This window comes from Phoxinus phoxinus (assembly GCF_949152265.1).
Source record: "Phoxinus phoxinus genome assembly, chromosome: 7".
Lineage (NCBI taxonomy): Eukaryota > Metazoa > Chordata > Actinopteri > Cypriniformes > Leuciscidae > Phoxinus > Phoxinus phoxinus.
Window position 1 is genome coordinate 265,496 of NC_136882.1, and position 22,437 is coordinate 287,932.

Genomic DNA, 22,437 nt, shown 5'->3' on the forward strand with positions numbered 1-22,437 from the left:
TCAGTTCTTGAGGGATCCGCTTGTGCCAACTATGAGACGACCAGCCCAAGAGAGCAGGAGATGGGGAGGGTAAAGAGGATCTACTATCTGACCCCCCACCCTGCCCCGCGGATTCCCAGTTGTGAGTTATGGAGCGCGCTTCAGCGAGGCTTCAGCTGCCGTAGGAGTGCGTGAGGAGAGAGACCGCTCGTGGCAGATTTGATGAATGGTTTTCTTTCCAGCTATAAAGCTCAAGCTCCCGTGAGCCTTCCATTCCTGCCCGATTTACACAATGAGATCAAAAAGGCATGGAAGAACCCGTATTCAGTGCACATTCATCACCGTCAAGTCAAGTCATCTTCATTTATACAGTGCTATTAACAATGTAGATTGTTTCAAAGCAGCTTTACAGAGATAAACGTATAATTTAAGGTAACAGATTGTTTTGGCTTTATAGCGGTTCTTGAATAATGTTATTATTAAAGTTAGTTTTGAATGATTCACTTCCGTCGAAGTGATCATTTGTTATTAAATTAGGGGCGCGAACCTGTGAGAAACGCTGATGACGCTCACGTGCGCATCAAGAATTAATTCTATAGTTATATGCGTTTGAATATATATGTGCAGGTTTGTAATTCCCTGCAAACCAAGCCTTAAACTACTTGTCTTAAATTTTTATACAGAATTTAATTTTATCACTACGGGGTAGATACGCATATTTTCCCCAATGCTTTATCTGTAGAGTGGTTAAGGGATCCTCCACAGGGAGTGTCTAGTCGGCACTTCAGCGCTGCGGTGTCATCGGGTCCAGGCGAAGGTCCTTCATCAGATCTGGATACGGCCTGGATCCGGCAGGCTGCGGGAAAACCTCGGGATAAACAAAGACACTAAAATTAGCGTAGATGCCATTCTTCTTATGATGTAACGAGTACATCAGGATTTAAGGGAAGTGTTCCCAGTTCCGGCAGACCTAATCTATGCAGCCTAACATTGAGTTATAGAAGTCTATAAAGCATTATGTGTATGATAGGCCGAAGAGATGTGTCTTTAATCTAGCTTTGAACTGACAGAGTGTGTCTGCTTCCCGGACAATGGTAGGAAGACTGTGAAGACCATGATTACGGCAATGAGTCGGTCCTGACACGTGTTGTCTAACTCCAATTGAGTTTACAATGTCTTTAAATGCCAATCCCAAATGCATCTTTTTCATTATCTATGTGTATATTAGTACTTTATCTGCAGCCAATACTAATTCTGATCCGCAAATTCTTTGATAAAGTCTGTATGGTGCCCTGGTGGCCTGTATACAGTAGCCAGCAGAATTTTCAAACGTGATTCATCATTTACACTAGATATTGTTACATTAAGCACCAACACTTTACATAATTATATTTACAACTAGATTTCTTAGTGGTTTTGAAAATATTACTATAAATTACAGCAACACCTCCTCCTTTGCGTGTCAGACGAGGTTCATGTTTATAACCGTAATCTTGTGGGGTTGACTCATTTAAAGCAATGTAATCGTTTGGTTTTAGCCAGGTTTCTGTTAAACACAGCACATCTAGGTTATAATCTGTAATCATATCATTAACTATTAGTGCTTTTGAAGTAACCTAACCCAGATTGTCCTGTTTTATCTCTAAGACTATGAGCCAAATTACTAGATAGAAGAGCAGCACCATCCCAGGAGGGATGAATACCATCTCTTTTCAACAGGTCAGGTTTGCCCCAAAAACTTTTCCAATTGTCTATGAATTCTATATTATTCTGCGGACACCACCCAGACAGCCAGCCATTCAGTGAACACAATCTACTAACTATCTCATCACTCCGGCGAACAGGAAGGGGGCCAGAGCAGATTACAGTGCTTGACATCGTACTTGCAAGTTCACACACCTCTTTAATATTAATTTTGGTGATCTCCGACTGGCGGAGTCGAACATCATTAGTGCCGACGTGAATAATAATCTTAGAGAATTTACGTTTAGCATTAGCCAGCACTTTTAAATTTGCTTTGATGTCAGGCGCTCTGGCTCCCGGCAAACATGTGAATATGGTGGCTGGTGTCTCTATTTTCACGTTCCGTGTAATAGAATCGCCAATAACTAGGGCACAATCAGAATAATTCTCAGTGGGTGTTTCACTGAGCGGGGCAAATCGATTTGTTATCGGAACGGAAAAGTGTTTTTTTGATCCGCGACTAGAGCGATCTCTCACTGTCACCCATCTGCCCTGCTGCACGGGCTCTACTTCAGCCGGAACCGACTCATGTAAAGAGTTCACTAGGCTAGAGGCGCATCCAAAATACTATCTAAAGCTCTTACTATTCTCGATTAAAGTTTGGATGCGTGTCTCTAGTTCTGAAATCTTCTCCGTCAGCCTGACTGTCTCCTTGCATTTATCACATATAAATCCTATATTGCCGACAGAGAAGGCTATGGTAAACATGTGACATGAAGTGCAGGTGACAATAACAGGAGAAGACATTACTCACCGTGTTTTTTGACTGATTCTTACTCACCTGGGCTTTGATGAACTCAAAGGCGCGGGCGCGCGAGAGAAAACTAAATAAATAACTGAGCGCACGGTTGGCGCGTTAACAGGCTAGAGAAATACTAGAGTGTTATGCTAGTAGTAACGGAAGCTAGCGATGTCAGGTTAATGTGTGAAGTTGGGTAAGCTGTATTTAGTAGTATCAACAACTAGAGATGATAGTAAATAATGGATAAAAACAAAGAAATACGAGGCTTAGACGAAGCGTACAGCCACAAACCAACTCACTGCAGCAGCAGCAGTCACAGCGAGGCAGACAGGAGCAATCGATCAATCGACAGCGCACGAACTACGCTGTAAGTAGTTTCACCTTTTAAGGCGAGACACTACAGGTGAATAGGGTAAATTTTTTAACTAGCAGATATCACCATGAAACGTTCCCAGTTGATTACCTACATTAAGATGAGAAAAAAAAATGTATTACAAGTTTTCTGTGATATAATGTTTAAATATGCAAATTAGGCAATATCTAAGTAAATATGCGCTAATTTGCATATATTTAAAAAAACTAAATCTGAGTATTGGATAAAGCTAGGTTCAAAATTATTTTTTCATTGTGTTCACATATTAGATGGGAAAAAAATATTTTTTTGGAATAAAATGTTATATAAATCAGGCTAGGAATAATATATTTACAAATCCCTTTGTAAATGTCTTCATAATGTAACTAGGTACAAGACTGGACAGTTTGGTGTATATAGGTGCTGCTGAAGTGGAGATTTTGGACTTGGAGTATGAGAGAAAAGTAATTTTGAGAAAAAAGGGCTTTAAAGATTTATCATCAGCCAATAAGATTGCGCATTCCGCCCTTTTACTGCTGATAAAAAGGAAATTACCATATTTGGATCTGATATTTACATCTGACATTGTACAGGAGAGAGAGCGCTTTCTAACGGTGTGTGTGATGACGGTGCAGACAGAGATCGCGGAGCAGCGGATGATTTAGAACGCCAACTTTTGATGAATTTATGAGAAATCTACAGCCGCAAACACACAAAGTGTAGCAGGGCCGGAGTGGGACTCATTTTCAGCCCTGGAGTTTCATGCCTTAGACCGGCCCACTTTAGTTCCCGACTGACTATATTAAAATAATGTAATTAAACCCTCAGTATATAAGTCTGCAATAGTGCACTGTTTTGTACAGCCTTGTAATTCATTGTATTTTTCAAAAATAGAATGTTCTATCTAGTGCAATAGCCGTACACAGGGTTTTATAAATACAAAGGTCCCAAAAGTGATCTGGCTAGGGGGTTCGGGGGCATATTATGATTCCACATTGTCAAAGAACATAGGCTATGTCGGCTATATCTGTGTTAAATAGGAATTCATTGTAATAGCCTATAGTTATTCTCATTCTGGGCACAGTATGCAATAGGCTATTCCTCTCTCATCTCCATCTCCTTCTCTCATTCTTCTTCTCTCAGTCTCTTTATCTTTAGGCTACCTGTAAATCTCCCCTTCCCGAAGCTGAGCTTTGATTGACACAGTCTTTGCAATCTGATTATTTATGTCGGTTGTTTAAAACTTCTATTGTAAAACAGCTGTTTAGCCACTTGCATCTTATCTCGTCGCGTTGGGATTCGCGCGGCCGCGGCTCGCGTTTCTGTGAACATAAATCCCACTTGCTTTGATCGGTCATCTCAAACATTTTGCCATTGCCGACGAGCGGTGTTTGAGTGCTGAAGCAGCTCAGATGATGAGGGCGGTTATCGTCGCGATATGCGAATCATTGCAGCACCAAATTAGAGTTAATATTAGACAATTATTTCACAACGTTATACACTCAGAAAAATCTGAGAACTCAATGGTGGGTACGGCTCTGACTCGTAGGCTATTTGGCCGCTTGAGTTTCTAGAGATTTTTTATTATTATTCTGGCCTTTCCAGCGCCGCCTTTGCGCCTATTATCCATGTTTTGTATCTCTAATTTTTTTGTTCGCACATCTCTAACAACTGACTTTATTTTTTGTGGGGCTGCGAGAAAATAATAATAAAAAAATAGTGGGGCTGCGCTGTGACTGGAGCCTATATGGGGAAAACACTCCATTTGTGAATGCCGTTTAGGCCATCGCTCTATGGGTAGCAGGTTGAGCTCTGTAGTTCTCCTCCCTTTACGAGAGTTTTAGTAAAGTTGAACAGTAGACCACAGTTCCCTGTTAGAAAGTATCATGGGTTGTGTTATGTAGGGTTTTTATAGGATGGTGAAATTAGGGCCCTGAAGTTCCCATATATAGGTAGGTTATGCATACCCTTCTCATTGGCCTCCTCTTATGTTAGATTCGGCAGGCTTATGTAGTGGGTAGTGCCAATCTGTAGTAGTGAACAGGTTGGCTTTATTATATGGAAAATTCTCTAGCTAGGCCACCGTTCATCCGAGCATCAAACAGACATTTCTGTGTGAGATTGCTTCCTCCGTTTTGGGAGTTATTCTACGGAGGCCAGCGCTCTGACAAGCTCCAGGTAAACTACAGAGTCAAGTGTTGGCCCTCATAGGGCCACCTTTATTGCCACCTTATACTAGAGCAGCAGGTCTCCTCTCACTTTGAGGGTCGTTTTGAGATTATAGCTCTGAACTTCAGTCATATAATATTTGTGTGTCTGCCCTCACGGAGCCGCCTCGATATCTGGTTTAGGCTTAGTAACTAGAAAATGGTGGCGGTCTGCTTAGCATTTTTGCCTCGAGCCTCTCAGTATCTGAGTGTAGGTTCCTCAGAGCTACAGCCCATCAGGAGATTTTATTCCTGTAAATCTATGTTTTCCTAGTTCTGGCCTCCTCTTCAAGGGTCACCTAGCCAAGGCCCGCCTTTTGCACTAGGTGTAAAATGCTAGTGGTGTTGCTGGTAGGTAGCAGCATAGACAGCAGGCTATCTTCAAAAAAGCCTCCCATGCAGATATCTCGTGGCCGTTCTCAGGCCTTTCTCTCTAGAAAGTAAGAAGCAGTGTGCTCTTTAGAGCTGAGTATTGTAGCTAGTTTATCCTGCTAGGCCTTACAATTGAAAAAAAAATTTTTCCACTGAGCTCCTTGAATAAAAGAATTCAAGTCATACGGTTGAATGTAGTTGGCCACTTACTGTGGGTTTAGTAGAGAATATAAAATCTGTCTTGTAAAAAAATACAAGATAATAGGCCTCGACCTTGATACATTCCTCGGGGTCACGCTGATAGTACTCCCCTTGTTAGGGTCTTTATTTAGAGTACTTTGCTACCCATAGCTCGAATGATATCACCCATCACCGCACAGGCTCAGGTAGAGACAGATTAGCTACTCCCTCCCATTTGGGATGGTTGAGTATGCTCCCTTAGAGCCGAAGCACTGCCCGGGCTGACGGCCGTGACAGTCGAAGCTGTAGGCTTTACAGTAGGCCTCCTCGATAGTCCAGTAGCGCAAGACTGCACTCCCCTGCTTTAAAGGGTTGATAGCGTTTCTGCTGAGTACACTGTCTGTTGGCAGTGTAAACCTTAGAGCTGGAGGCGCTCCCCTTATTAAGGTCCCTTTTAGAGTGGCCAGCCTCCACAGGGCTCTGAAGCACTGTGTAAATCCATGATTGTGTAGAGTTGCTCCCCTCATATGCAAGGGTTATAAAGCGCTATGCTGAGTTCTCCTCTCCAGAATGCCCATCTCTATGATCCGATCTGTGAGCGATCACTACCACTATCTGTAGGCCTCCCTATCGGTTGCCTCCACAAGAGACTCTGTTTAGGAAACTGACAGGTTGTTGGCAAGATTAGGTCAGTAAAATAGACCAGGTCAGCCTCCCTGGTGGCATGTGGGGTTGACTTCAAGTCCCCCTCAAAAAGTGACTGGGCGGGACTCCCTGGCCATAGTCCCTTAAAGGAACCCCTTCCACGGAAGCTGTTGGTTCCAAGCCTTTGAGCGGTTTTGGTAGGCCTTCATTGTATCGGAGGCCTCTTTGAGGCTCAGCTTGGGCAGTGGCCGTAGGGAATACTGTCACTGACAGTCTGTATGTGACCCGAAGGGGGAAATGTTGTTTTTCCAGGAGAACAGGGCATGAGACACTGCGTCTTTCGCCATGCCGCAGGGATGCCTGCACAGTCCCTTCAGACGATAAGTTGTTGACATGTTCTCTAGGCGCCCCTTATATACTTCCAGGTCGCACTAGTAGTGACGTCATAGGCTGTCGCCAGCCAATAGGATTGCCGTGATTAGATAAGCGGATCAGCCCATATGTATTCCTCTGTCTTGGGTAGAATGAGTGTGTGATCAGTCTTGCTCTGGTGTTTCACTGGTGTGTTGTGTATGAACGTGTGTGTGTGTGGCAGATATAACGGGGAGTGGGACGCTGGGAGAGAGGCTCTGGATGATATCCTGTACAGAGCTCAGCTGGAGCTGTATTCTGAGCCGCTGCTGGTACGACTCAAACACACATGTGTTGTTCCTGTCTGAGGATTATTCTCTCTGCTGCGACTGAAGCTATGTCTGTACTGTGACGTTTAGCTGGGCACTGCCATGAAGAGCTCTCTGCCGGACAGCAAACCAGACGCATCCCAGGGGAAGAAGATCCTGGAGGTGGAGGAGACTCCCACCATCAGCCGAATCTCCCACTGCACCATCACAGCGGCATCCATCCGCAGACTGCGCTGGAAGAGAGAGGGTACGCTCACCACACACACACACACACACACACGCACACACACACAGCTCTACTGACAGCTCTAGCGATTATAAAGGGAGCTGCTACGACCTGCTCAGAGTCAAAGGGTTGGAGATCCAAACGCAGCTTTATTAATAGGGACACTCAAAACATGTAAATCCAAAGTACAGGCAAGGTCAAACACAGGCAGGCAGACCACACACACAAACACAACAAGGCGGGGACAACTGGCAAAAGAGAAATCCACAGAACAGGCAAGACATCCAAAACCAAGAGACATGAAACCAGAGCCCCTTTGACACAGCGCGGTGATCCCGGGACATTGCCGTACAATTGCCTGAGTGCCTTCTGTGTGAACGCAAACACGTCCCGGGATCGGTGCCGGGATAGGGACCTAGTAACATTGCCGGGATCAGTCCCGGAACGTGCCCTGTGTGAACTAAAGCCAGGACCGCATGTGCCATCGCGCGACTCTGTTGCTCTTAGAAGAAAGTTTGTGTTCATCATCAACAAAGAAAGAATGAAAAGATGTCTGCAAACTGGAATGAAGCCGAGCCCAGGAGCTCCTCAATATCCGCTGAAGCTGAGGGAGTTCTCCAGCTTTGTGGAACGGTACTCAATGCGTTAGTGTACGACCGAATCCCGAAAAAAATGCCACAACATGTTTTCGACGCGCACGTCATATCCTGACGTCACGTGTCTTACCGGGATGTGTGTGAACGCACGCACAGATTCCGGGAAATCACTGGCAGTGTGAATAAACCAAAATCAAACGATACCAGGACAAATCCCAGGACACATTATCCGTGTTTTTCTGGAGTTTCTGTGTGAAAGGGGCTCAGGAAAATCAACTAACAAAACTTTGCATTGAGTGACAGGGAACCAGCCTTTTATAGGCAGAGCTACTTAGGCTAACGATTAACAGCTGTATGTAATCATGGGTGATAAGTCCGGGCAAAGGGTTACGGGGAATGGAGTCTGTGAAGGTGGTAATAGTCCTGGTCCATTGCTTTCTGTAAATAGCACATTATTTTCATGCTACTAAGAGAAACCATGTAAAGTTGACCGTTTAGTCATTGGCTTGATTTACTGACACATAAACAGCAATAAACGATTTTGAGACAAAGAACATCTGATTGTACATGAATGGTATATCAGAAATCACAGTCACAGATCAGGCATTAGAATGAACACAGTTACTTGCATGTTGTGGCATTACTATTAGGTCTATATGCCTGTGCCGAACTGATTTACCATAGAATCCACAGTGAAATGTACTAAACAAACAAATAATGCTCAAGTCAGAAATACTCATGGTTGAAAATAAATAAGCACATTCCTAGCATCCTTTAGAAAGTCATTTTATTTTTAGTCCAGTGATCCTGTATCTCTTTTATTCTCCATCTCATCTTACTAACAATCCAGTGGGTGGGGCCAGAGTTCGATGATGTAGAAGAAGGCGTTGATCTGATTCGGCGCAGAAACCGAATATTCTCGGGCCAGCAGCATGTGTCCAAATTTTAATCTTAACCGTTCTATTTCATGAGAAACGATCTGAAAACAGGGCTTTAAGTGTAAAATACCCAACTTGTCCTTTAAGGTGTAACTTAACTTAACTTTGTGTTAGTCTATGTGTCGCCATACACATCAGCATAAATGCTCCTGATAAATGATTTGTTATTAAAGCATTAACATTCACAATCCACTGTTAATTTAACATAAAGCGAGCAGGCGGTGTGCAGGTTTGCCATGACTGAATGCGCGCTCTCTTAATAATTCCTAAAAGCTGACATCAGTTCATCGCGATCTCACACATCTCTGTTATTATCAGTGAAGCTGACGGCATAATCAATCTTTCATAATATCTTTTATAATCAGAGGATTTGCCAGCATGCAGAATTCAGCACTGAACAGAAAGTCAGTTTTGAGCGGTGAGGGGATTCTATCTTAAATGCTTCTGATTGGCCAAATATCGGCTCAGGCAGAGAATATAAGCTCTAAACAGGACAGAGTAATGGCGGATATCGCTCATATGTTGCTTAGGCGGCCAAAGTGCTGCGGGAAACCCTGTGTTACGCTAACACACCGGACACTATTCAGCTGTTGTTCTGTGTGCTATTGTGGAGCTGAATAACTTGCCTTTCCAGATTAAATGTCTGTTCCTGGTCTTGGATTTTGTGAAATAAATTTCTAAATAAATGCAACTTATAGTCCAGTGCGACTTATAAATGTTTTTTTCCTCTCCATGACACATTTTTGGACTGATGCGACTTATACTACGGAGCGACTTATAGTCCGGAAAATACGGTAATTGAACAAGAGTTAGGTTAAACTAAACTTAAACTAAACTTGCAAAACTAAACTTAGAAAAACTAAAATCTCAAAAATAAAAAATTAAATAAGACTAGATGTATGTAACTGGCTAGACTGGTGAATTGTGCATGTCATGGGGATGGCCCACTGTGGTCAGATTGCTGAAACCTTCTCCATTTGTAGATTATTTTACATGCAGAGGAATGGTAAATTAAATAAATTGGCTTTAAAATGGGCTTTAAATCACTTTCCAGACAACAAGCCTCAACAACCTCAGGCAGCTCTTTTGACTGCGGCATGATGGACCTATCAACATAAATGCATATGACCAAACCAATATATTGAGTCTTATATAAGCTGTGTGTCACAAATTAACGTTGAGACATGCGTCTGTTAGAATCCTATTGAATGATGCCAATGCAACTGCATTGGCCAATGGTGTTTGAGCCTGTTTTTTTGTGGCACAAATGTCAACTGTAGAAGCGAGACCCTAACACCATTGCCTTTGAATCTTCCTCCTTCACAACCTTACCAGTTTGCTGTTGTGAGACGCCTCAGCTTTCTCTCCGGCAGCAGTGAACGTGACGCCGCGCTCTCACAGCGTGACACCTGCAGAAAGACTGTAAGCCGTTCCTTCGCCATGTTTCACTTCAGAGTAATGTAAATACCCTCTTCACGTGTGAAATGACCAACAGGCACTAAGTCTTCGCACAGTGTTTCTCAACTCCAGTCCTCAGGACCCAGCGCCCAGAATGTCTATTCAATACACTTAGAAGCTTATGAGTTGAATCAGGTGTTTTAGTGAGACATCTAAAACACTCTGGTTGGTTGGTCCCTATGACTGGAGGATGTTAAAGTTTAACTGGTTCATAATTGACTGGCCATTTACAGTTTGTTTGGCCAAATGAAGTTGGTTAAATCAGTGCTTTCTGAACTTCACTGTGCCCAGCACCACAAGGACACCTGATCCCTCTTTTCAGATCAGTACCATGGACACTTTATCTGTTGGGCAGTAGCGTCACTACTAGTAGTTTAACTACATTCCTCAGTAGCGTGGTGGTAGCGTCGCTGTTTTCTGGATCAAATAGCTTTTCAGTAGCGAAGCTCTTTTTTAGATCAAGTAGTGCAGTAGCGTCCACACTACACACAAGCTACATTTTCCCAAGCATTTCTAAAGTTCGGAAAATCGGAAATACAACTGCTAAGTATCACTGATCCTGAATCAGTGACGATGACTTCTTCATGTTTTTTACGGCAGTTGGCAATATTTCATTCCCATGATGCGGAAAACACGGACAGAATCGCAGAATCCATGCATAAAAACGGAATTTACTGTATGACACGGAAATTCACGCAATTGTCATATCTTGGATGAAAAGTAGGTCAGTAAATTTAAATAAAATCGCAATATAGACTAGTGTATGTGAATATTCGCATAAAGAGTATTTAACCCCCTGGGGTCTGAGGGGTTTTTGGGGCCCTTGAGAGGTATTGACATGCCCTGACATTTGTGCTTATCTCAGCTACTTACAGCATACCTTTGGCCAACACATAATTATGCTGTATTGCAGCACAAACTCTGCTACAATAATATGTGAGCAAAATGGAAGTTACATGTTTGCACTTTATAGAAAAAAAATATTATGCGTGGTTAGTAAGTTTTGGGGAAAAAATTGTCACTGCAATGAGCTCATATAACTCATACTGAATAGTTTGGCACAAGACTTTTGAGTTACCATTCTTGTAGGCTAGAATGTTTACTACAAAATGATGTGAAAATCATTCTGATCACTCTTTCACAAAACAACAATATAATGATTTAAACTTTGCAAGTCAGTTTTTGTGCCAGTACTGCTTTATGCGTAGGGGTGTTGATGGCCATGAATATGAATGAGGGGAGACAATAGACACTCCCCCATCCATGGCTAATGCCCCATCAAGGTGCTGTGAGGCAGAGAGGAGAATCTGAGAATGAGAGGACATTCAAAGGTTTTGTTTTTTAATCTGTTTTTATTGTAATTCCTCTATGTGGAGGAACTAAATGTTGTGCCTCACAAGACCACAGTGCTACCGTACATATATAAACATATAGTACCAGTCAAACGTTTGGACACATTACCATTTTTAATATTTTTGGAAGATGGCTGCATTTATTTGATAAAAAATACAGAAACAACAGTAATATTGTGAAATATTATTACAATTTAAAATAATGATTTTCTATTTTAATATACTTTAAAATATAATTTATTTTTTTGATCAAAGCTGAATTTTCAGCATCCTTACTCCAGTCTTCAGTGTCACAAGATCCTTCAGAAATCATTCTAATATCATGATCTGATAATCAGGTATTATCAATGTTGGAAACCGTTGTGCTGCTTAATATTTTTTTATAACCTGTGATATTTTTTTCAGGATTCACTGATTAAAAAGAAAAGCATTTATTCAAAATAGAAATCTTTCCTAACAATATAACTTAACACATCCTTTAAAAAAAGAAAGAAAGGTAGTGTATACTGTTACAAACAGACTCATGGGCGAATGTGAGTAAACAGAGGTCACTTGCGGTCCAGTTTCCCGGGCAGGAATCACGCAGTCTGTGCAACCATGTCAACATCAGTCTCGGTTTTCCAGGACAGGGTGGACTTGGACCTGTTGCTTGTTTGCCATGGCTCTCTTCGGGACCGGTGCTTGGACATGTTCATTGTCACATCTGTTGATAACACAATCAAAGAAACTGTATTATTATCGCTATCAATCACTATGGCCATGGATTAAGAAAAAGACAACCGATTTTGTAATTTCACACAAGAATAGGTAGGCCCTACTTGTATATTATGACGAGTATATTATGTATATTGTAAACACAATTACATTTCATCAGTAAAATATTACGTCTGTGCACTTACCATCATTCTCGATTGAGAACTGAACGACACCTGCGTGTCCCTCTGCTGTGCTGGAGAAGGAGAGCGTGATGCAGACACATTCCTAAAAAAATAAAAACAACTGTGTTAGCATACATTATCCAAAGATGGGCGATTAATGGGTATGGACGCACAATGCATGTAGTCTATATATCTGTTGATGGGCCATAGGACGGAGAAATATCTATTTATGGGCCATAGATCGCGAGCTGTTGATGGCCATTATCTGCGCACGCATTTCAAACATTTACACCTGCATTCACAATCATCTGTGGCAATATTTTAGCGTGTGTCATAGGCTAACCAAAACCGAACATTTATATAAAAATATAATGTCTAGTATTCAGACAGTATCACATTTTACCGGAGGCTGAAATATATTTGCACGAAATCATATTTACACCTAAGCAGATATTCGCAAAAGTCAGTATTTTTAGCATGATAATCAGTGTCATAAGCTAATCAAAACGGATTGAAATATAATACAAATATGTTTAGAGAGTAATATCACATTGAAACACGACCATATACGAATGTTAGGGATATTGTAAGGCAATCTTTCCTGTAAGATGTCAAAAGCTAACCAAAACTAAGCAAAATATAGTCTGAAAATTCACATGAGTTCTATATAATCAGAAAAGAATTATATAAACACTAAACAACTTACTCGAACTTGTATCCTCTGTGGGATCAATTCGCTCTTGAAAATGCAGCCGTTCTCCGTCTGAGATGCGATCTTTCTCTGAGGAAAAGGTGAATTCTTCCTCGCTGTCCATAATCATCTGGAGGACGACTTTACCGGAGAAGCGTGCCATCCTCAAAACGCGATGAACTATCCGTGAATCTGACGAGAAACTGCGTGTTTTCATCATGGCATTGATCGGAGGGCATGTGCGATGCGTATAGATCACCTCAACTATTAGCATGTGAATATAGATCACCTCAACTATTAGCATGTGAATATAGATCACCTCAACTATTAGCATGTGAATATAGATCACCTCAACTATTAGCATGTGAATAGCGCCAGGGGGCGTGGTTGCCTCAGCTCATTAAAAATAATGAAGAGAGAACGAAAAACTGCGCCTCTCCTTGGTTTCAAACGGATTACATAAACTAAGAATATGTGTTTTTTAATATAAATTACTTCATTTAAAAGAAGAGAATTCTAGCTTCATAAAGACAAATGTCTCGTTCCTGAGTGACAAGTATTCGCTGAGTTACAGTTCATTTTCGGACGCGTTTCAGAATGGACTTCCCTGACAGAGAGAAGGCAGAACTCGCATCATGTTTATTTTTCTTTATTTGGCGAAAAACACAACACTTTGTTTTTATTGTGAGTATACACAAAAAAAATAGAAACTTAACTGGATCGAATGATGTAAAACACTTAAATGTAAGATCAAAACCAACAAAGTATTTTGAATCTCTTTTGCACTGATAAGAAAAAAAGCGAGCAGATCACGCCGGCGTGATTGCCGACCCCAGGGGGTTAAATAGGAATCATGCATGTCTCTGAATGAACACACGGTTTCATTTACCACACACTCAAACACACACTCAAACACACACTCAAACACACACACACTGAGGCATGCATGACTCTTGCGATTTCTTCAGCCTATATGAGGACATTAATGCATGAACTTTATCTGCACAGCCGCTCTGAGAGTCACTTCAGCAGCATTTTAGCTTGATTTGAGAAAAACTATCGTCAAATCATAAAAACACACAGAGACTCTAAGGTCTACATGGCAACCCGTCAAAATTAAAGGTTGGTTTAACCTTTGAAGAAAGTTTTGCTTAAATCATTACATTTGAAATCATTGGTTATTACAATGTAATTAAACCATTAAAATGGAATCAAGAAAACAAAACAAAAAGAAAACAATTTTACCAGCACATTCTGCTCCGGACGTGGACATCACGTACCAATCTCAATCCTTGGGCTGACCTGTGAGAAATTTGCTTAATGGAAAGATGCTCACACTCTCGACACCTGTTTTTTTATAGTTTTATATAGTTATATGTTTTATATAGTTATGTTTTTTTTTTGTGGTTTGGAATAAACAAGTGAACTGATAAATTATGCCTGCCCATCTGTTTGACTGACATGATGTTAAAAAAAATAGCTTAGATGTAGTAAGCTACTTTTGCCATATTGCTGTAGCTTAGCTTGCTACATTTCCCAGGGAGGTATCTTCAGTGTAGTAAAGCTGGATTTACTGTAGAGTAACTGCTAGCGTAGCTCACTACATTTTCCAAGTAGCTTGCCCAACACTGCACTTTTTTTCACCTTTTTGTGTTTGCTTGGTGGTTTTTAAAGTTTATTGTATTAAAAAGAAACACTTCTCCAAGGCCTGAAGTCACAACCACTGTGCCTGTCTTCACCCACCCTACCAGAGCATCATAGACATCATTTGCAAGCCTCGACAACTAATAATACATTTTACATATGTCATGTTTGTTGTGTCAGTCATTTCTTTTTTAAGGCCATTGGTTGGTATTAATAACTAATTCATTATGGTTATACTGACAATTAATTAAAATAAGAAAAGGACTAGATAGTAAAGTCTGTAGACAAACTTTGATTTGATTAGACTTTGATTAGAAAGTTTAAAATAGTATAAAAAGCTTTTGGTTCAAAGTTTTTACCATCAGGCAGACAGTATAAGTCAGAGTAAATCAGATGGGCCTATAAAAACACGTTCCTGACATACCTCCACCTGGTTCTCCCCAAAATCCCTTCTCATTTGACGGAATACTGATCAACTTCTCCTGTTCACTATTACTTTTCTTGTCATGGACAATATTTATACTCACTCTCACCTTAAAATCATTGTATTGTCTCGCCATGAGTTTGTAAGACCTCACTACCTTGTGTCCTCATCTGTGTGTTTCTCCTGTGATTATAGAACTTCAAGTTAATGCTTCAAGGAACCATTTTCCTTCAAGTTACTGTGCTCTTTCTCACCTTGGCCATTGCGATTCTGTATTTGTCTAATCTGGTGTTCTATGATAAACATCCTCCATTTCCGACATCATTGTCTTGGTCTTCTGTGACAGAAGACAAAACCAACACTGCAACATGGAGCTAACACAGTGACCGGGATTGTTTATTGCTACCATCAAGACCTTGGTGTAAGATCTGCTACAAGCTCTACAAACCTCTCTAACCTCACCGGCCAGTGGCACAGTTTTGTCTCAATCAGCCAGCCCTCCTCCACATATTTCTGCTTCCCATTCTTCTTCGCTACTTCCCACGGGCATCACTTCTAGGTTTGTTTCTTTGCCAGTGCCTTACTCCAGCTCGACAGAAGTATGCAAGGGTCTTTTAGTGTTCCTTAGCCTTGGAGATGGATGAGAAAGCGAAGGTGCCATTTATTATTTTTTGTAGGCAAATGGGAGTTGGATATGGAAGCAGTTTATTTTAAGATTTATTTCTCACTTCAAGGAAGTGTTCACCACATGTGTGGGAAACCGAGTGTGATGGATTATTCTATTTCTTTCAGAACCCTAGCGGCAGAAAGCGGTTGGAATGAGGCTGCTCTTCTTTCTGCCTATTGTCATGGTTTGAATCCCAGGCTAAAGATTCAACTGTCTGGTGTTGATGAAACCATGGGGTTGGAGAGATTTATGCAATATTCATTACAGAGTTTTGAACCAACTGGCAAGCTGCAGCTGGAAACCATCATCCTTGGCTGTTTCCAACTCTCAAGTACCATCAGTTTGTGCGGCTTAGGAGTCCATGCAAGTGGATTCCTTCCATATTTATGCATCTGAGAGACGGCATTGGAGATAGTCACAGCTCTGCCTGTACTCTGACTTGTCCAATCACTTCCTACTGGAGTGTTCGTTTCATCAGTCATGGTGAGTTCCATTCAACAGTCCTCTTCAGTTTCCTCAAAACTCCACAGAATGCCAGTGACTGTCCCCACTGCCACTATGTCTTTTGTTACAGATGCCCTTGTTGACTTGGAGTCGGCAGGGAACTTCATCTACCAGTGCCTCAGCTAGAGATTTTGACTCTATTTCTTTAATCTAATCAGTGTTCCAGGAGTTTATGAACAAGGTGTTTCGAGATTATCTCTCTCAGTTTGTTATTGTATACATTGATGACATTCAAATTTTTTCTTCTCTCCTGGAACACTGTAAGCATGTTTGGTCCTTTAGCATCTGCGTGAACACAGGTTGTTCCTCGAGGTCCAAAAGTGCTCATTCCACATCCTTCGGTGGAATTTCTAGGTTATATTATTAGCCCCAATTGTGTGCAGATGGACACACGAAAACTGGACCGTTCCTGGCCTCAGCCACACACAGTCCAGGCACTGTAGTGGTTTCAAGGGTTTTCCGCCAATCGGATGAGCCCGTCCTGCCATCTTCCGTCTTTGTCTGCCCCATCCAGTTGATGAGAGAATCGCCAAAGCCAGCATTCAGGCGCCTACTCCGGTGGGATGTCCCCGAAGTCAGGTCTGTGTTCCCATCTCAGAACTGTCCTCTGATTCTGTCAGAGCAAGAGGGTCTGGAAGGGCCCATGTACACCTTCACCTGGAGAGGGCCCATGTACCCATTCAGCGAGCCACATGCCGTCATCAGAGCTAGGGTGATGCCCAGAGGTCATCTCCACTCAACTACTAGCCCGGGCAGAATGTCTGGCTCTCAACCCATTAAATCTGACTACAGCTCCCATCTAAAAAGTCTAAATTTCACTGGGCCCTTTCTCATCAACCCCCAGATTAACCCAGATTCATCCTGGATTCAATGTCTCACTCTTCAAACCATTTCACACACCTCCTTCTTCCTACACAGAACCAGGTGGTGGTTTTGAACTCCTTCCTCTTTTGCTGATTGATGGAGATCCTGTCTATACTGTCAAGAGCATTCTAGACTTTCAGCACAGAGGTCATCTCGAGTGTCTGTGTGATTGGGAAGGGTATGCACCCGAGGAAAAATGGGTGGTTCGAAACGATATCCTGGATCTGCCTTATCACCTACTACGTGGCTTATCCAGAGTGTCTGGCACCGTGTGGAAGAGGCCTGCTACCGCGTTGAGGGTCTTGTTCCTCTGGAGCGGGCCATGGGGGGGTACTGCCATGCATTCCCGTAGTTGTCCCACCCCAATCCCTTCTCATTTGCCGGAAAACTGATCACCTTCACCGGAAAACTGATCACCTTCACCTGTTCACTATTACCTCTCTTGTCATGGCCAATATATATACTCACTCTTACCTTAACACCATTGACTTGTCTTGTCATGAGTTTGTAAGAAATAACTACAGTGTGTGGTGCCTCCTAATCTTCTTCAGCAGCGTGTGTCCTGTGTTCAAAGGGACTGTGTTAGTATTCATCCTTTTTCCTGCAAGTTACTGTGATGTTTCTCACCTTGATCATTGCTGTTTGTCTGCTCCGGTGTGTGACAGTTCTAGCATATAGTCTCGATAGATAGATAGATAGATAGATAGATAGATAGATAGATAGATAGATAGATAGATAGATAGATAGATTAGAAAGTGTATGATACCTAGTTTTTTAAAAATCTGTTCAGATTTAGAAGTCGAATAGTGTGTTCAAGCCTTAAATCTGTTCAGAATGTCTGAGCTGAGTTTTGTGGATGTAGCTTAAAAGCTATAGAACGAGTTAGTGATAGAAAATGTTCGTCTCATATTATTAACAATAATAATAATAATAATACAGATTTTGTATAGATACCAGATCAGTCTATTGGCTTTCTCAAGCCAACATAAAAAATACAAAAACATTTAATATAAACTTCCATCATCTGTCCAGACTACATTTGAAAAGTCTTGTTCTCTGTAATGGAACATGTGCCAGTGATGTATTTGTGTCTGTTCTTTTTCTGACTTTGTGTCCTTGTGTGGTTCACAGCACACTGTGGGAAATTGTTGCACTCTGATCATGTTGTTTACCGTGTTCCCGTTGGGCACAGACACTAAGAAGCACATTTCCCCCTGTTCTGTTACATCCCAGATTGTTTTGACTTCTCAAGTGATGCAGAATTCAGGCTCACCATCTACCCCAGCCGCCACGCCACCTGGGATCCTGTCGCCAATCATGAGCCAGGAGGGAGGGGCTCTCTCACAGTCACACACGAGGGTAGGCAGGGGGTGGAGTCAGATCATGGAGGCGGGCTTTCCCCCTTAGACTCACCCAATAGACTCCTTTAGAGCACCTCAGCTTTCCTGGAATGTACCTACCCAAAAAACCTCAAAGTCATCCCAAGCCCTAATAGGACATACATGAGTGAAGCATCAGACCGTGGCATGGGGCCGTGAAGGCTGTCATCTATTGACATGTCTCCTGCAAACACTAAGTGCAATTAAAACATTGATGTAAATGTTAATAAAATTAATTCATATACATTGTCAAAAAAATTCTTACAAAAACAGCTTCTGTTGACTTGCATCACTGACACTGAATTTACAATTTGCTGAGAGTGTATTACAATCATAACTTCGGCTCATCTCATATACACTTGTTAAATATTTTCTCAACTGAAATCCCTCTCATGCAGACATGAAATTATCTTACATTCACACACTAGGGGTAAGTGTTGTCATGATACCAAAATTCAAATCTGATTTAAACTAGAGAGTGGATAGAGTGATGACAGAGAAGCTTCTGAGGTTCTTTCTCTTAAAAAAAAAAAAGCAAAGCTAAATGAGACATTTGTTATTAGTGAATGGGATGATTGAAGTTTATTGAAACATGTTCAAATTAAAATTAAAAAATCCATTTGACAAAGGTATTGGCAATATTAGCCTTGATAGTTCTTTGTAAAAAAAAAAAAGCCATTTAAAAAACTTCCTTATGTTATCTTAATATTAATTGCAATTAAGTGCAGAAATCTGTGCAATTATTAGTTGAAGATTTGAATCAATTTACAGCCCTAGTTTATATCAGTGCCTTAATTTCACTTAGTGTTTAAAAAAAAAATACTTTTCAACAATTAAGGCCCAAACAGCCCTTCTTATTATTCTGCTTTGCATTCAGCTGCATGGACACCTGTTTCATCCCTGAGCTTGTCATTTCATCTTGACCATTCTTACTAAGCATGTTCAATGTGTCTGATTATCTTGTGTCGAATTCTTTAAACTACATTTATCTGACTGAAGGTGCCTATGGTGGACTCTAACCACCTTTTTTCTCTGGTGGACTTCACCTAACCAGGGCAACGGCGTCCCGTCCAAGAGGACACTATCACTACCTCAACACTTCAGAAGAGTGTGTAGATTCTTTAGTGCTTCTCTTCCTGAGCTGTGCAGCATCAAGACACACTCCCACAATACTCATTGCAGTAATAAGGTTTATTAGCGTTCGGCCATGTTGGACACAGCAGAGTGAATCGACACACATTCCTACCTTGATGATCATGCTCAAAAATCAGCAAATTACACAAGGTTTGCACAAGTTGAACAGTTCCCTTTCAGTCGGTCAAGTTCACGTCACGTTCGACGCCATGTCGGACTGAAGCGACTAATAGGAATCTCGCTAGAGAGGCCAATCTACTTCGAGTGTAACTAAATGAGCCAATGAAAATTGGCATGCAATGATTTGCAGCAGCTGCTCTGCCTCGCAGTGTGGGTATATAATGAGCAGCTGCTCTGCATTGCATCTTTCAGTACTGATCCACTTGTCCGACACGAATGTCGCGTGGTGTCGCGACGCCTCCCCACATTTGTACGTTTATGGGCGTTCCTCTAGTTTACCGCTATGGGCGTGGTTTTGAGCCAGCGGCCAATCTAGAACAAAGGACCCGCGAGAGACTTCCCCCCGTCTCCATGTGCGTGCTTCTATTGGATAGCCGCGTCGCGTTCAACGGAATTCATTTGCATAAAGATGGGCATCGGCCAGCTTTTTGACGCGTGGCATTTTTTCAAATGAAGTGCCGCCTTCCCGGAATTCTTTGCGAGCGCGTCAAAGTCGCTTGACGTCACCCATAGGAATATAGTGGAGTGCAGCGCGACAGAAGTGTCGCATGGACAAGTGGATCACCGGCGTTTAGCTTTTCGCTTCAAAGCCGAGCGTTTCATGTATGCTCTTGTCTGCAAGCAGTGTCTTCTGAACGTCTTCTGGTTTTGGTGCGCTGTCTGAGAGCGCTAAAAGGCTGTTATCACAGCTTGTAAGAGCTGCGCCTTCAACGAAAGTGATTGCATATTGTCTACAGACTGCAATTCCCTGTCAGTGTTGCCGCAGTCTTTTCCCCTGTGTGCTTCAGCACAGAGAGAGCGAGTCTCCTAAAAGAGCAAGATATGCGTTTCCCCAAGTGAGCCTACTTGCACAGAACCTGTGCAAAGTCAGGGAGGATGAGGAGCAGGTATTGCTAGTTGCTCCCTATTGGCCTACCCGGACCTGGTTCCCGGAACTAGTGCTCCTCGCAACAGCCCCTCCTTGGCCCATTCCTCTGAGGAAGGACCTTCTTTCTCAGAGACGGGGCACCCTGTGGCATCTGCGTCTGGACCTCTGGAAACTCCATGTCTGGTCCCTGGACGGGACGCGGAGGTTCTCGGTGACTTACCCCCAAAGGCTCTTAACACCATCGCTTCGCCCCGAGCACCGTCTACGAGATACACTTACGTTTTGAAGTGGAACCTGTTCGTCGAGTGGTGTTTCCCTCACCGAGAGGACCCCCGAAGGTGTTCAATAGGGTCCATGCTTTCCTTCCTGCAGCAAGGGTTGGAGCGAGGACTGTCTCCCTCCAGCCTCAAAGTACATGCTGCCCCTATTTCAGCATATCACGTCCACATATTTGGCAAATCAGTAGGGAAGCACGACCTGGTCGTCAAGTTCCTTAGGGGGGCGAGACGATTAAATCCTCCTCAACCCCCCCCCCCCCCCCCCCCCCCATCCATATCCTCTTGGGAACTTGCCCTGGTGCTTCAAGCACATCAGGATGCTCCCTCTGAGCTTCTGCTGACAGCAGACTTAAATCTTCTGTTCATGAAGACTTTGCTGATGGTTGCACTGGCCTCTATCAAGAGGGTAGGGAATCCCCGAAAAAGGGGATTTTCGGTCGACGAATCTTGCCTAGAGTTCAGGCCGGGTGACAACTACGTGGTACTGAGACCCCTGCCTGGCTATGTGCCCAAGGTTCCTACCACTCCATTCAGGGACCAGGTGGTGAACCTGCAAGCGCTGCCCCTGGAGGAGGCAGACCCAGTCCTGGCTTTTCTCTGTCCCGCTCTCTTACCAAGCACAAGGCGTGCCCTGACCGCTCAGGTTGCATGCTCACTCCACGAGAGGCGTGGCATCCTCCTGGGCGCTGACATGTGGCGCCTCTCTAACAGATATCTGTAGAGCTGCGGGCTGGGCGACACCTAACACATTCGCTAGGTTTTATAGACTACGTTTAGAGCCGGTCTCCTCCAGTGTTCTCACCCTAAACGGGCAGAAGCACGAGAGGCCCGTCTCTGTCAGCTTGCTGCGCCCTACTGTGTGCTTATATTGCTCCAGAGTGAAAAAGCCACCACGTCCGGCGCGAGGCCTTTATCGGTTGAATCCTTGAGAACCGGGTCTAGGCTGGGTGCCATATGTGCGACCCTGCGGGGATCCCATATGTGTATTTTTCCATGGCTGCTCCTAAACGGAAGCCTGTGTCTTTCCCTTGGGCTAAGTCACCCAGTATCTCATATGTACAACCTTCGGGTTAGTCCATATGTATATCTCCACATAAGTCCTTCGGGTAAGAATGTGACTTCTGCAGCGTTCTCCTTCCTAGCGGAAATGGCTCGCTTTCCCAGTGTTATCCAATAGTCTCACTACATGGGTTACCATGGAACAACAGTGACAGACACTCTCTGTGTAAGCCCTCTCCTATCTTCCTTCCAGGCAAGAAGGGGCAGGAGGCTTGCACAGGGCACTGGATGCGGTCAGCAGCTGTGGCGCTTTGGTAGGGATTCATATTAGCCGGTTCAGTCCCGTAGCTCAGCGAAAAACTGAAGATGCAATGCACCTGCAGCGAGTATACACACACTGTGAGGCAGAGCAGCTGCTGCAAATCTGCAAATGTTTATTGGCTCGTTTAGTTACACT

At 42.9% G+C, this 22,437-nt stretch overlaps 1 protein-coding gene across 5 annotated transcripts in view; it reads left to right on the forward strand.

Annotated features, from left to right (window-relative positions):
• Nucleotides 1-22,437, forward strand: part of LOC307001471 (hyccin 2-like) — a 68,308-nt gene that overhangs the window by 43,433 nt on the left and 2,438 nt on the right. For all 5 annotated transcript variants that reach the window (XM_079617980.1, XM_079617983.1, XM_079617981.1 and 2 more), the window contains 2 exons: nt 6,816-6,903; nt 6,991-7,147. In XM_079617980.1, coding sequence (XP_079474106.1) covers nt 6,816-6,903; nt 6,991-7,147 — 245 coding nt within the window. The remainder of the gene's footprint in view (nt 1-6,815; nt 6,904-6,990; nt 7,148-22,437) is intronic.